Source organism: Manduca sexta, chromosome 4, assembly GCF_014839805.1.
Source record: "Manduca sexta isolate Smith_Timp_Sample1 chromosome 4, JHU_Msex_v1.0, whole genome shotgun sequence".
In the NCBI taxonomy this organism is placed as follows: domain Eukaryota; kingdom Metazoa; phylum Arthropoda; class Insecta; order Lepidoptera; family Sphingidae; genus Manduca; species Manduca sexta.
The window spans coordinates 2,352,963-2,366,043 of record NC_051118.1 but is presented as its reverse complement, the minus strand read 5'-3'; the positions used below and the strand labels follow the sequence as shown (position 1 = coordinate 2,366,043).

The following is a 13,081-nucleotide window of genomic DNA, read 5'->3' as shown; positions in this document are numbered from 1 at the left end:
TAAAATGCATTAATGCGATCGGAAAATAGTTCTAAGAATAATTAGATACTCCATAAATTCTACAAAAGGGTTGTATAGGTATTGAGTTATATAGACCCTTTACCACTGGTCTATAAGCGATAGCATCACACTTGATCTCATCAGCTGCATAGTAAACTGGTCAGGTAGATAAAAAACTTACATGTGGTCTAGGAACATCGAGGGAGTGCGCCTTGATCACCTTCCTGTAGTAATGAGCGGAGGCGCGCGGAGTGCGCTTCCTCTCTGGAGAGTTGAAGTCTACTTCGAAAAGACCGAATTTGGTTCTGAAAAATAAACATCGTGGTGTTGGTGTTTCTGTTACGAATAAAGTGGAGAGTTTACCGTCACTATAACAATAAATAATAATAACAGCCCTGTAGTATATACTGTCCCACTGCTGGCACGGGCGTCCCGTACTACTGAGACGAATTAGGCCCTAGTCTACCACGCTGAGCTAATGCGGGTTGGTAGACACACCCTCAAACATTGCTACAGAGAACTTCTCAGGTATGCAGGTTTCCTCACGATGTTTTCCTTCACCGTTAAAGCAAGCGATAATTCAAAAAGAATACACACATAACTCTGGAAAAGTCAGAGTTGTGTGTCCTAGGGTTTAGAATCCTGCAGACATTTGTCTCGGTACTCCACCCACCACCAAATAGGCTATCGCTATTCGCTATATGCAAACGTCCCTAGTTTACGCTAATATTATAAACAGCTAAAATTCTTGATGAACATGTTTTCTACACACACCTCCATGATTTTTATCCCCGAAGGGTTAACAGAGACGCAACTATCGCGCCCACTCTCCGATATGTTTATTCCATACTATGAGTTGATAGGTTGTCGGGCACAAATTCCAATCTTCGCTGCTATTGAGAACAAAAACCAATATCACTTTGCCCCACTCTGACGAACCCGAAACCTATTCAGCAGCCGTACCGTAGTACAACCACAGCTTCGATGCAGTTGGCCGTGGCTGGTCAAGAATTTCAAATTACTAAATAAAACTAGTTTTAGGATTTTATCACGTTCTATATTATTTTCTCCCGACGTTTCGAAGACTGCAGCCTTTATGCTGACGGAGTAGACTGAGATGTAGGTCGTTCGAAAACTCAACGTTATAATATCTTCCTATATTTTACAAAATGAAAAAATTGTAACTTACTTGTAACCATCCATCCATTCGAAGTTGTCCATGAGACTCCACACCGTGTATGCTGTGACGTTCACGCCGTCTTCTTGAATGGCGAGCAGTATCTGAAATATGATTTTAAAAGGTAGATGTATTAATGGGACCAATAGGGAAGTATCAATGAAAAATGTTACAAAAATGGGAAAAACTTTTTCACACGTACGGAGCCGCGAGCAAAGATAATTTATAAATATAAGGAAAATGGTTTAAACAAACACTATTATGTACTAACCTGTTCCAAATTATCATGCAGATATGCTATTCTATCAGGGTCATGTTTTCCACCTGAAGAAGGATATCCGTTCTCAGCTATAATGAATTTGAGGTTTCCATAATGTTTTCTCAACCACACAAGCTGTTTTCGTATTCCTGGCGGATTGACCTGAAAGAATAAGGTAATTTTGAGAATAAAGGAATATGTAGCATTTTTATCTTTTAGTATTACACGTCTTCTTTTCTGATGAAGTATTCAGCTTTTTTTTCATGTTCTGATCCAAAAACCATTGTACTAACACGAAGGTGTAAATTTCAAATAAATATATTAAAAAAGGAGTGAATTACTAACTTAAATTTATTTTATCATCATTCATTAATTAAGGTTTTTAGATTATTTTTATTTGCTCCAATTTTAGGGCATCAACTATATCTATACTGATATATAAAACTGAAAAGTTTCTTTGTTTGAACGCGCTAATCTCAGCAACGACTTAACCGATTTCGTAGTTTTTTTTATAAGAATAAGTTACATTACTGTTGTATGCTATAGGCTACTTTTTATCCCGGTGAAATATAAAGCGAGAATTTTATCTCGGATATCTTTTTGAAACAGGCTGAGCCGCGAGCAATGACTAGTGTTAAATAAGAAAGTTACATAGAACCACGACGCGGCAGTCCTCGCCCAGCTGTGATGTGCCGACAGCTTGATGTCCAAGTCAGGTCCATCGTTGATGGGCCACGAGCCAAACTTCTCTCCACCTTTGCTCTTCCTAACTTGACGGCTGGTGTAGTGATTCATTGCGTAGAAGTCATAGGTTCCTGAAACATGAATTGGGTTGCCAGTTCTAGAATGTTCCTGTATTATATCGTTATACTACAGTTAATATATGCATCGGTGGTGTAGTTGTAATGTGGACGCGGAACGAGTTCGACTAACGCGCTGAGGTCCTGGATTCTAATCAAACATATTTGTAACTGGGTATTTCCATCTTAAAAATTACTAAGTCGCAGCTCGGAGTCAGGAAGTTGGTGTGATATCCCCGTGCCTCGAAAAGCAAGTTAAGCCGTTGGTCCTGCGCCTGGTCTCTCTCCGGTCATGTCGGATTGCCGTCTTACCGGACTATGAAAAGGAATAGAGAGTGCACCTGTGTATTAGCGCACACGCACTATAATGTATCGAGAGTATCTGGCTGATCTCCGTTAAGATTGACCTTCGTGGCCCATATTCATTATTCCATCGCATCCAATATTGCAATTGCTAATATACCCGCAAGTAACACTGTGGAATCACATTTGAGTTATGGTTTAAAGGTTTGTAGCCAGTGTAATCATTAGGCATTATGAGACTTCACATCTAATGGTTGAGGGTTACGGCCGCGAGTTTATTTTTTATACGGGCTCATCAAATTGCACCTGACGCTTAATATAGTGGAGTTCAATAGAATGTCGACTGACGAAAGATGATTACCCGTCGACAGTAGACACAATTATGCCGGCCTATTGGAACCGGATATACACAAGCTGGACGGGAACGTAGCACACTTACGTGAGCAATTATGGCGGGTTTTAATACCTTGTGTACGGTGTTCACTTTCCAGGCGGATATAAAATATATCCTACCACCAACGATGGTGCCACTGTTCAGTTTGAAGCAATCAGTGCCATGCACTAATATTCAAAGTTTTGGACAATATTGCTATTATTTATGGATAGCGGTTAACACTAGGCGAGTGGATCGCTCATCTAGACATGGATTTGTAAGTTAAAAAAAAAATTGAGTACTATACCTTTCATGAGCTCGATTTCTTCCTTGGTCAGAGACGGGAAGTTAGACTTGGGATACCCTTGCCGCTTGCTGTTCAACGCCAGGGCGTCCACAATGGAGGAAGGCCAGCCGCCTTCTTTGGAGAATATTGGGTGGGAGTAACGGCCAGCCTGCAAGGAGACTGTGTTAGTAAAAAAAATGCACCATTTTTTTATCTGTAGGTCTTTGCCTGGCATTCAAGTTTAACATAGACCTTATATTTCCGGATCCATTAGATATATCGAAATCCATTCGACAATGTCACTATGATGCATAGTCTATATACGACAAAAACCTTTCGTTTATATAATTACAAAGGATTTAAGATGTATATGAGTATGCATATTGAAAAATTATAGGAAATCAAATAATGTAAAGTTGATATATAAAAAACGGCGATAGCCTAGTTGGGTGTGGAACGGACTGCCAAGACGAATGTCCGCAGGTTCAAATCCCAAGGGCACACACCTCTGACTTTTCTAATATCATGTGTGTATTCTTTGTGAATTTATCGTTCGCTTTAACGGTGAAGGAAAACATCGTGAGGAAACCTGCACATCTGAGAAGTTCTCTATAGGAATTTCGAAGGTGTGTGAAGTCTACCAATCCGCTCTAGGCCAGCGTGGTGGACTAAGGCCTAATCCCTCTCTGTAGTAGAGGAAGCCCGTGCTCAGCAGTGGGCAAGTATATACATACAGGGCTGATATTATTATTATTATTATTAAAGTTGATATAAAAGATGGTATTTACCGAGTTTTCCTGGGCTAACTCTGTAATTTCTTCCTCACCAGACATAACAGCCTCGTACCAGAACATGTGGTTGACTAAGGATATTTCACCTGGAAATCAGTTGATAATAATAGGCAAGAATATCCGGGGGTCTCTAGCTCAACTGGTCCCAGTTCCTCAGCACCTTAAAACGAGGTGTAGGCTTTATCTGGGACTGAATCCTGAAAAAAGGCTCTGGTACGGGTACCACAATCTAAAAATTTATTTGAATAGAAAAGAAAGATGTCTTCGTCTGAATACTTAAACCATGAAACACTTTTTTTTTAAATAATTTGCCCGGGATTTGTTTGCCTAAAATGATATTGAACTCATGAAAACGGACACAAAAACTAAGATAAATTGTTTTTGCAAGCTTGTTGCACCGACCTCACGTACAAAAACCAGCTATAATAATACGGATGCTAAGACAATCATACTCCACTTACCATGATATTTATGGCGAAACTCGTTGTCGTACAATCTCCAAGCCTTCGCATGAGCCAGAAGGGTATGTTTATTGCATAAATACGTCCCGACTTCGGGACTGATGATCCCAGGAGCCATGGATCCGTCATTGTAACTCATCTCGCACATCACCAGCGGCTCGTTGATCGTGATCCAGGTCTTGACCCTGTCTCCGTACAAGGAGAAGACCGTGCGAGCGTAGTCCAGGAACCAGTCAGTAACTAGGGGGTTGGTCCAGCCGCCTAATGTAATTATAGTGTTGAATACATTTTTGGAATGAATTGCCGGAATTATGCCGCGTTCCGATCTTATTTTATATCCGATTTGGAAAGACCGGCATTTTTTTTATTGTTTTGAATGACGCGACGAGACCTTTCGCCTGATGGTAAGCGATACGACCGCCCATAAACGCCAGAAACACCATCCAACACCTTGAATTACAAAGTATTGTTTGGTATTCCACTGCGCTCGCCATCTTGAGATATGAGATGTTAAGTCTCACTATGTCCACTATGTCCACTATGTCCAGTAGTTACACTGGCTACAATGTCCTCAAACCGGAACACAACAGTGACCACACACTGCTGCTTGGCGGCAGAAATAGATGTTGCGGTAGTACCTACCCAGGCAGACTCTCACATATGAGAGACCTACCACCAGTAAACTGATATAATGATAAACTGGCTGGGATAAAAATTACTCGTTATGATCTATCTGGACTCCACTCTTACCAACAAGAGAAGTGGAGTCTGTCCTTAAATAAATCAAAAGACCTCCTTATCCTATCAGTGGATTGTCGCCTTACCGAGTTCCTGCAGCCTCTGCGGCAGGTCCCAATGGTACATGGTGACCAGAGGCTGGATCCCCTTCGCCAGGAGTCCGTCAATCAGCTTGTTGTAGTACTGCTTGCCATCCTCGCTGATGTAGTTCGGGAAACCAGTCGGCATCAGCCTCGGCCAAGATATAGAGAATCTGCACATTAAGGTTCTTTGGTTGGAGTAACTAAATTTCTAAACTGGTCGACTAGTTAATTGTTTAATAGCAATATAAAACGAAATATCTTAAATATCTTAACGGTTCTTTATGGCCATCAAAAGAATTGTTTTATCAAATTGTATCAAAAATTATTGTTTTATTATAATGGACACTTATATCGGCTCAAAGCTGGTTAACACAACACTACGGGCCTAAACTAAGGAAATGTAAGTAATAAATTAATAATGGCTTTATTAGATTTGTATAGTATCATAAGTCTCAGCTTTGTTTATCTGACAGCTTGCTGTTTGTTCAGCTTTGTTTATCGGACAGCCAACTACATTCAACTTGTATCTCAAGATTAGGTAATCACAACGGCCCTATGTCTACGCACTACGAAGGCTGCCATGCCGTCAGCACTAAGAAACAGACTTGTTATCACAGCAATGCCCCGTCCGTAGATAAATAACGTCTATGAATAAGGGGGTTAGTCTATGAAACCTCAATTTTGGGTCAAGTTTTTCCCTAGATTATTCCATAAACCAGGTATCTCCTTTTAAATGAATCCAGTTGGTCCCGCCATCACTTCTATTGTCTATTGTTGGGACACACACACTTGCGCAGCTATGTAAGTGCACGTGCGTAGTTGTGCGAGAACGCTGTGTCACACCATACCTCCCATATAAAAGCAATGTGCGCCTTTGTTTAATTAGTACGTCTTACGATTGGTTACTATTACCACCTAAGTACGCCACTGTGTATTAAACGTACTCTGGAGTTTTGAAATACATTATATATTCAGTGCCATCTTTAGCGTTTCATTATAGCTAGAGTTGTGACTCCCATACATTACCATTAAAAACACACTCAACTCTACAATGGTAACCCTGACGTGATCCACCCGACGTGATCCACCCGACATGATTCATCCGACGTGATACACAAGACGTGATTCATCCGACGTGATCTTCAAGATTGCAACCAAAGCTCCAAATACACAGACAAAAGAAACTGATCTACTGGGAGTATCCGTTCATACGCGTATTCCCGACTTCTGGGTAGATGAACCTCGCGCCTGATTCATCCGGATTGAAACCACCTTAGCACCGCAGAAGGTGAGCGACGACACATGCCCAAGGAAGTTATAACATCAATTTTTTGGCACAACCTCCGGAAATAGGCAACAACATATTACTAGAAGTGGTCGAGTAATCAATACTCGTGTAAGATTTATGGATTAATTAGGACTCACATTTTATATAAGCATATACATTTTATTTACACATTTTTACTTTATTTTTACATTTTATAATTTTTTTTTCTTCGTTCATATACACAGTGTTAATATTTTACAAAATGTATCATGTGCAAAAGAATTCTTCGAATCATTACTATTGCATAATACAGCAGACCTCGCGCTATCATCGTGAAATTGGCAACAACTCGGCTGCGGGACATGTTTCTAGCCAAAGTCATTTTATATAATAAAGCAAATTCAAATGATAAACTCAACACCAGTCACATAGGCATGGGTGACCAAAAGCGGCCAATTTTCGTACTAGAACATCTTTCACCAAGTAACAGGAAACTACATGCAGCGGCCCGTATTAAAGCGAGAGAAAAGGGATATAAGTTTGTGAGGGTAAAGCAAGAGCGAATATTTATACGCAAAACCGAAACCTCGCAATTCATATACTGTGATGTGCTGGACAAACTCAATTAATTCCTTACTGTTAGATTATAGTATTTTCATTGGTATATTAACACTAAAATTCAACTGTATCCAGATATACTACCAAAACGTGAGAGGTCTCCGCACCAAAACTCACGATTTTTATTGTAATACTACTGGCATTGATGTTGACATTATTATACTTACGGAAACGTGGCTAAATAATGGCATTAAGGACACAGAATTGTTTGATAATCGCTATATTGTGTATAGAAGAGATCGCGAAAACGCTGGCTTTCACAAACATAAGGATGGAGGTGGGGTACTAATAGCTGTATCAAAAGAGCTCAAATCCTCACGTCTCAAAGATAAGGAGAGTCTCTGTGAAGATCTTTGGGTCGGAATAGAGATTACAAATAACTTTTATCTCAATTTGTGTGCAGTATATGTTCCACCGCCGGTAAATCGGAATATCTTAGAACATTTCATAGACCATTTTAACGGCGTTTCCGATAGTATGACCAATGTTTGTATTGTTGGTGATTTTAATATGAGTTGTATCAATTGGTCACTTCCCGGAACTAACGATCTATCACAGGGGATCATCATTAAGTCAATATTTCATTGATTTTGCCAACCTTAACGGATTAATTCAATACAACATTTGCAATAATAGTGACAAGATTTTAGATTTAGTTTTATCCAACATACTGATCATAAAAGTAAATGCGTCGACTAATGTGTTGACTAATGTTGATCTACTGCACATTCCATTAGACATATCCGTATGTGTATCTACTACGACCCAACTTACGCCTAAAAATATAGAGATGAAATATAACTTTTACAAGGCTGATTATGATTTAATAGTTTCAAAACTGGACAGTATAGACTGGTTGGGAGAACTCGCCGTATATGAGAACATTGATAAAATGACAGACAAGTTCTACAGCATCTTAAACAAAATTATAAATGAATATGTACCTAAAACCAAAGCTCGCAACGGCAGACACCCTTGTCGGTACAGTAAGGAATTAATCAAATTAAACAGAGAAAAAATCAAATTATTGCATACGTACAGAATATTTAAAAATCCTTTAGATCACATATCATTAGTTATCTTAAATAAAAGGTGCAAAAATTTAACCACAATTTGTTATAATAGCTATATACACAAGATTAAAGAGAGTGTTTCTTGCAATCCGAAATATTTTTGGTCATATTTAAAGCAAAAACACAACGCAGCTAATCAATATCCATATAAAATGACACACAATAATACTTCTGCAACAACAGGTACCGAATATATGCAATATGTTTGCATCGTATTTTTCATCAACATACATTAATTGTCCACCCATTGATACCAAAACTCACGCCGGGGTGAATAGTGGCGGGCATGATATAAGCACCTTAAGTATAAAAAATATATCGCGTTCAAAAACATACAAATATTTAAAAAGACTGGACCCTAATAAAGGATACGGTCCCGATGGTATACCATCGTATTTTGTCACTAAATGTTCGTCTGCACTAAGCAAACCTTTAACTTTAATATATAATAAGTCTTTTCACACAGGAGTCTTCCCCGTGGTCTGGAAAAGAGCCAAGGTGGTGCCAATACTCAAAGCCAGAGACCCTGAACTAATATCCAACTACAGGCCCATTTCCATACTATCAGTGTTTGCCAAAGTATTCGAATCCCTTTTATATTCACATTTAAAATTTCACTTTAAACAGCATCTTACTAACGATCAACATGGGTTCGTTCAATCTAGATCAACCAACACGAATCTAATAAACTATCATAATTATCTTGTGGACGCTGTTGACGCTGGACACCAAGTATATTCCATTTACACGGATTTCTCAAAAGCTTTTGATAGAGTCTCGCATGATATACTTATTAAGAAATTACATCCCTCTCAGTAGTAGAGGCCCGTGCTCAGCAGTGGGCAAGTATATAATACAGGGCTGATATTATTATTTAATATTATCATAATTACGGCATCTATGGCAGTTTATTAAGTTGGTTTATTTCATATTTAGAGAATCGCCATCAGTATGTTGTTATGAAAGGTTTCGAGTCCGTCACTTACACGGCCAGCTCTGGAGTTCCTCAGGGATCACATTTGGGTCCTTGGTTATTCAACGTTTTAATAAATGACATAACATCTACAATTAAATACAGTCAAGTTTATCTCTTTGCAGATGATCTTAAATTATCTAAGGTCATAATCACCCTAGACGACAGTCTTTTGCTCCAGTCAGATATAAATAACTTAGCAAATTGGTGTGCTAGTAATAGGTTAACTTTAAATAATACGAAATGTAACCTAATAAAATTCACCCGTAACCACAATAAATTTTCAACTTCATATAACATAAATAATGCGCCCTTACAAGAATGCCACACAATGCGTGATCTAGGTGTAATTTTCGATACCAAATTGACTTTTGTACCTCACCTGAATAACATTATTAGTAGAGCATCTAAAATGCTTGGCTTTGTGATTAGGAATGGTAAAGTTTTCAAAAATCCTTACACAAAAATAGTGCTTTACAACTCATATGTTAGATCGACCTTAGAATACTGTAGTACCGTCTGGAGTCCGTATTACTCAGTCCACCAACTTCGCATTGAACGCATACAAAAAAGGTTTACAAGACATCTCGCATATTATCACAATAAGTCAAACACAGAACTTAATTCCTATGCTGACCGATTAACATATTTCAAAATGATTACTTTGAATGATCGAAGGAAACTTCTAGATATGTCATTTTTGTACAAAATTTTACGGAATTATATTAATTGTCCACCGTTATTAGGAGCCATAAAAATACGCGTACCCAGCCGCCTGCCGAGGCAGCCTGTTTGTCTGTTGTGTCCACCACTAACTAGAACTAATAACAAATATAATTCGGCAATACCCAGATTGTCTCGAACTTACAATTCTCTCGGCCAGTCTATAGATGTATTTAACGACGCATTGGCAGCTTTTCGAACTCAGGTTTTAAAAGTTATAAATTATGATAACAATCATTGATCCCTCTCACATTTGTTATTGTTACATACTTTGATGTTTTTCTTATTTGTTAACTATATTATTATTAAATAACTAAATAAGTAGTTCCATTCGGTGCATGCTGTGACGCCTAAAGGTAATGCCTTTAACACGTGTTTTGCTTAAATGATTTACTTAGTTATAAGTTTTATTGTAATTACCACTGGATGTCCTAATAAAATAAATAAATTGCATCAGGTCGTAAACAACGCACGGTATCGTCGACGGTATGTCGAGTACATGCCTGCTCATGTTTCTGCTTGATGAGCAAAGCGTTCGCGATGGACAGTTTTTGTACACATTTTATGTCTTTTATAATATTAACGTTATAACTTTGAATTATTTTAAAACAAATTGCTTTGTCAAACGTTACCCATCGCGAACAAACTGCGTAACGATGACCTAGATTTTAAATTATTTGTACCATTTTATTTGCTTACTTGGACATTGTCATAAGGTATAAGAAGCATTTATAGTGCTATAACTTCATACGTTATAGACCTCGCGAACAAGCTACACTTTACAAATAATCGTAATAATGGGCAAAACTTATAGTAAAGAAGAAGTAGTTATAGCCCAGAATAGCGCAGTTGAATCGCAAGTTAATCAATTTAACATAACATTGATCGTCATAGCATCACTGCTAGTCATCGTGTTAGTTACTACAGTGTGGTTACAATGTCGACGCAAAGTTAAAAAGTGGTTAAGAAAAGAGGTATCAATCGCTGCAACGAATACAAACATCTCGTCACCTGGGCCCTTATTCTGTATGATAGTGTAAACGCGTAACGCGGCCGTGTCATGTTATCTTCGAGAAATGTGCGTGGAATGGTATTCTGTAAGCCAAATTTCTATAGTCCTAAACATGATGCGTTGTGTTACGTGCTTGTTACGTACTGTTAAAATAACGTGCGGGATAGAGAATAAGGCCTCTGCAGACAGCTACGCGTAATACGAGCTGTTGACGCGTCGAACTTATTGCAATGTTCAACAACAGCATCAGTGTCCAGTGTCTAGCGTTATTATTAGTCAGCGATGAATTTCTACTTGTCAAATATTGTTTTTATTGTACTTATGTGTGGTTACTTCTTTTTATAAAATTGTTTTTATGCGTTTATTTTTTTTGTAAAAGGGGGGAATGGTGTTGGGACACACACACTTGCGCAGCTATGTAAGTGCACGTGCGGAGTTGTGCGAGAACGCTGTGTCACACCATACCTCCCATATAAAAGCAACGTGCGCCTTTGTTTAATTAGTACGTATTACGAATTGTTACTATTACCACCTAAATACGCCACTTTGTATTAAACGTACTCTGGAGTTTTGAAATACATAATATATTCAGTGCCATCTTTGGAGTTTCATTATAGCTAGAGTTGTGACTCCCATACATTACCATCAAACACACGGTCAACTCTACATCTACCTTTACGCCTATGAGGGTTTCATAAAGTGCTAATCCTAGCCCAAAGCGTCACACATACAACTGACGTGTCCAGCCCAGTTCAATTATAGCTCCGCGGCGATTATTATATATTGATAGAAGTTTGGCAATCAGATCAGTTGATTTATCTACCTACTAGCTTTTGCACGCGTCTTCGGCGACATGAAAAATATGTTCCGGAATTAACGTCTGCTTCTATTTTTCCCGGGATAAACAGCCTATACTAGCATTTAGGAGTTATAACACTTAAGAGTAATATAGCTTATTAGAATTCTCAAAATCAGTTCAGTAGTTCTAGAGATTACCCCTACCAACCTATAAACAAACTCACAAACATTTCCACTTTATCGTATTAGTTTAGATCGAGATAGTCATGGCTAGAATCAAAACGCTAGCCAACACTGTCCCGAAGGCACTGCATCTGGCGGAGGACCGTCATGCCTGGCGATCAGCTGTCCAAGACTCGACCAAGTGACAACGGTCACGATCCTCAGCTTTGAGCGAACGATTAGAGACAGAGAGAGAGATAGATATAATTTCCCCCTCCCTATTGACCACTTCATCCCTAAACCCCAGTGGTTACCTGTAGAAGTGCACTCCCAATTCGTGTACCATCTGAATGTCTCGTTTCCAATGCCTGTAGGAGTCGCAGGCCACGTCCCCATGAGCTGCGCCAGCGATCCTCTCTGGATGTGTGTGTGAGAAGTGATCCCATATACTCTCACTTTTATCTGGAACACGCAATTTATGTAGTCAGCAGTGGCGAAACGGCTATACAACCGATTAATACCGGCATCGTAAGTTCTTTCTCGACGACATAAAAATCATGATTTTGATTTTTTTTTTTGAGATTGAGCTTAGCACGGCAGTATACATTCCACAAATTTTACTGCACGTCACTATTGACAATGTACGACAATTAGCTCCTTCAGAGTAGTAACAAATAAAAAGAAACTTGATGAGCGTACAAACGTCAAAATGGCCGCCGTTACTTGCCGGTACTTTATGTATAATCCATTTTAATATCCAAAAAAATACTTATTTATTATTTAGAAAGAAATAATAAAAACTGAAAAAGTAACTATATTATTTATTCAGTTATTTTTGTGTCTGATCATAACATTTTTTTAATAAAGAACTATTCAATTATAATTTGAGGTAACGACAAAAATTACAAAACTAAAATTAAAAAAGAGTGTCCGCAAAAACGCACCTGATATATTCCATGCGCCTTCCACTTGGTATGCTGATGAGGCTACTCCGAACTTGAACCCTGGAGGGAACGAGAGGTCCACGAAGCACCATGCTGTCGTCACAATGGCACTGCAAAGAGAGTTGTTTACAAGAACTTGTTATAAAGAACGCTTAAGGTATCTAGATGAAAAATGATAACATAATTCAAGCGTAGTAAATGTGGGTTTGATTTTTTTTGTTATATTAATAACTAGCGACC

The 13,081-nt window shown here is 38.6% G+C and overlaps 1 protein-coding gene across 1 annotated transcript in view; it reads right to left on the bottom strand.

Moving 5' to 3' along the window:
* LOC115444553 (myrosinase 1) overlaps window positions 1-13,081 on the bottom strand; it is a 38,442-nt gene that overhangs the window by 1,656 nt on the left and 23,705 nt on the right. Inside the window, exons 2-11 of the mRNA XM_030170376.2 lie at window positions 12,842-12,951; window positions 12,212-12,359; window positions 5,275-5,441; window positions 4,451-4,711; window positions 3,987-4,075; window positions 3,220-3,367; window positions 2,088-2,251; window positions 1,449-1,598; window positions 1,190-1,281; window positions 182-305 (exon numbers count right to left, since the gene is read on the bottom strand). Coding sequence (XP_030026236.1) covers window positions 182-305; window positions 1,190-1,281; window positions 1,449-1,598; window positions 2,088-2,251; window positions 3,220-3,367; window positions 3,987-4,075; window positions 4,451-4,711; window positions 5,275-5,441; window positions 12,212-12,359; window positions 12,842-12,951 — 1,453 coding nt within the window. The remainder of the gene's footprint in view (window positions 1-181; window positions 306-1,189; window positions 1,282-1,448; window positions 1,599-2,087; window positions 2,252-3,219; window positions 3,368-3,986; window positions 4,076-4,450; window positions 4,712-5,274; window positions 5,442-12,211; window positions 12,360-12,841; window positions 12,952-13,081) is intronic.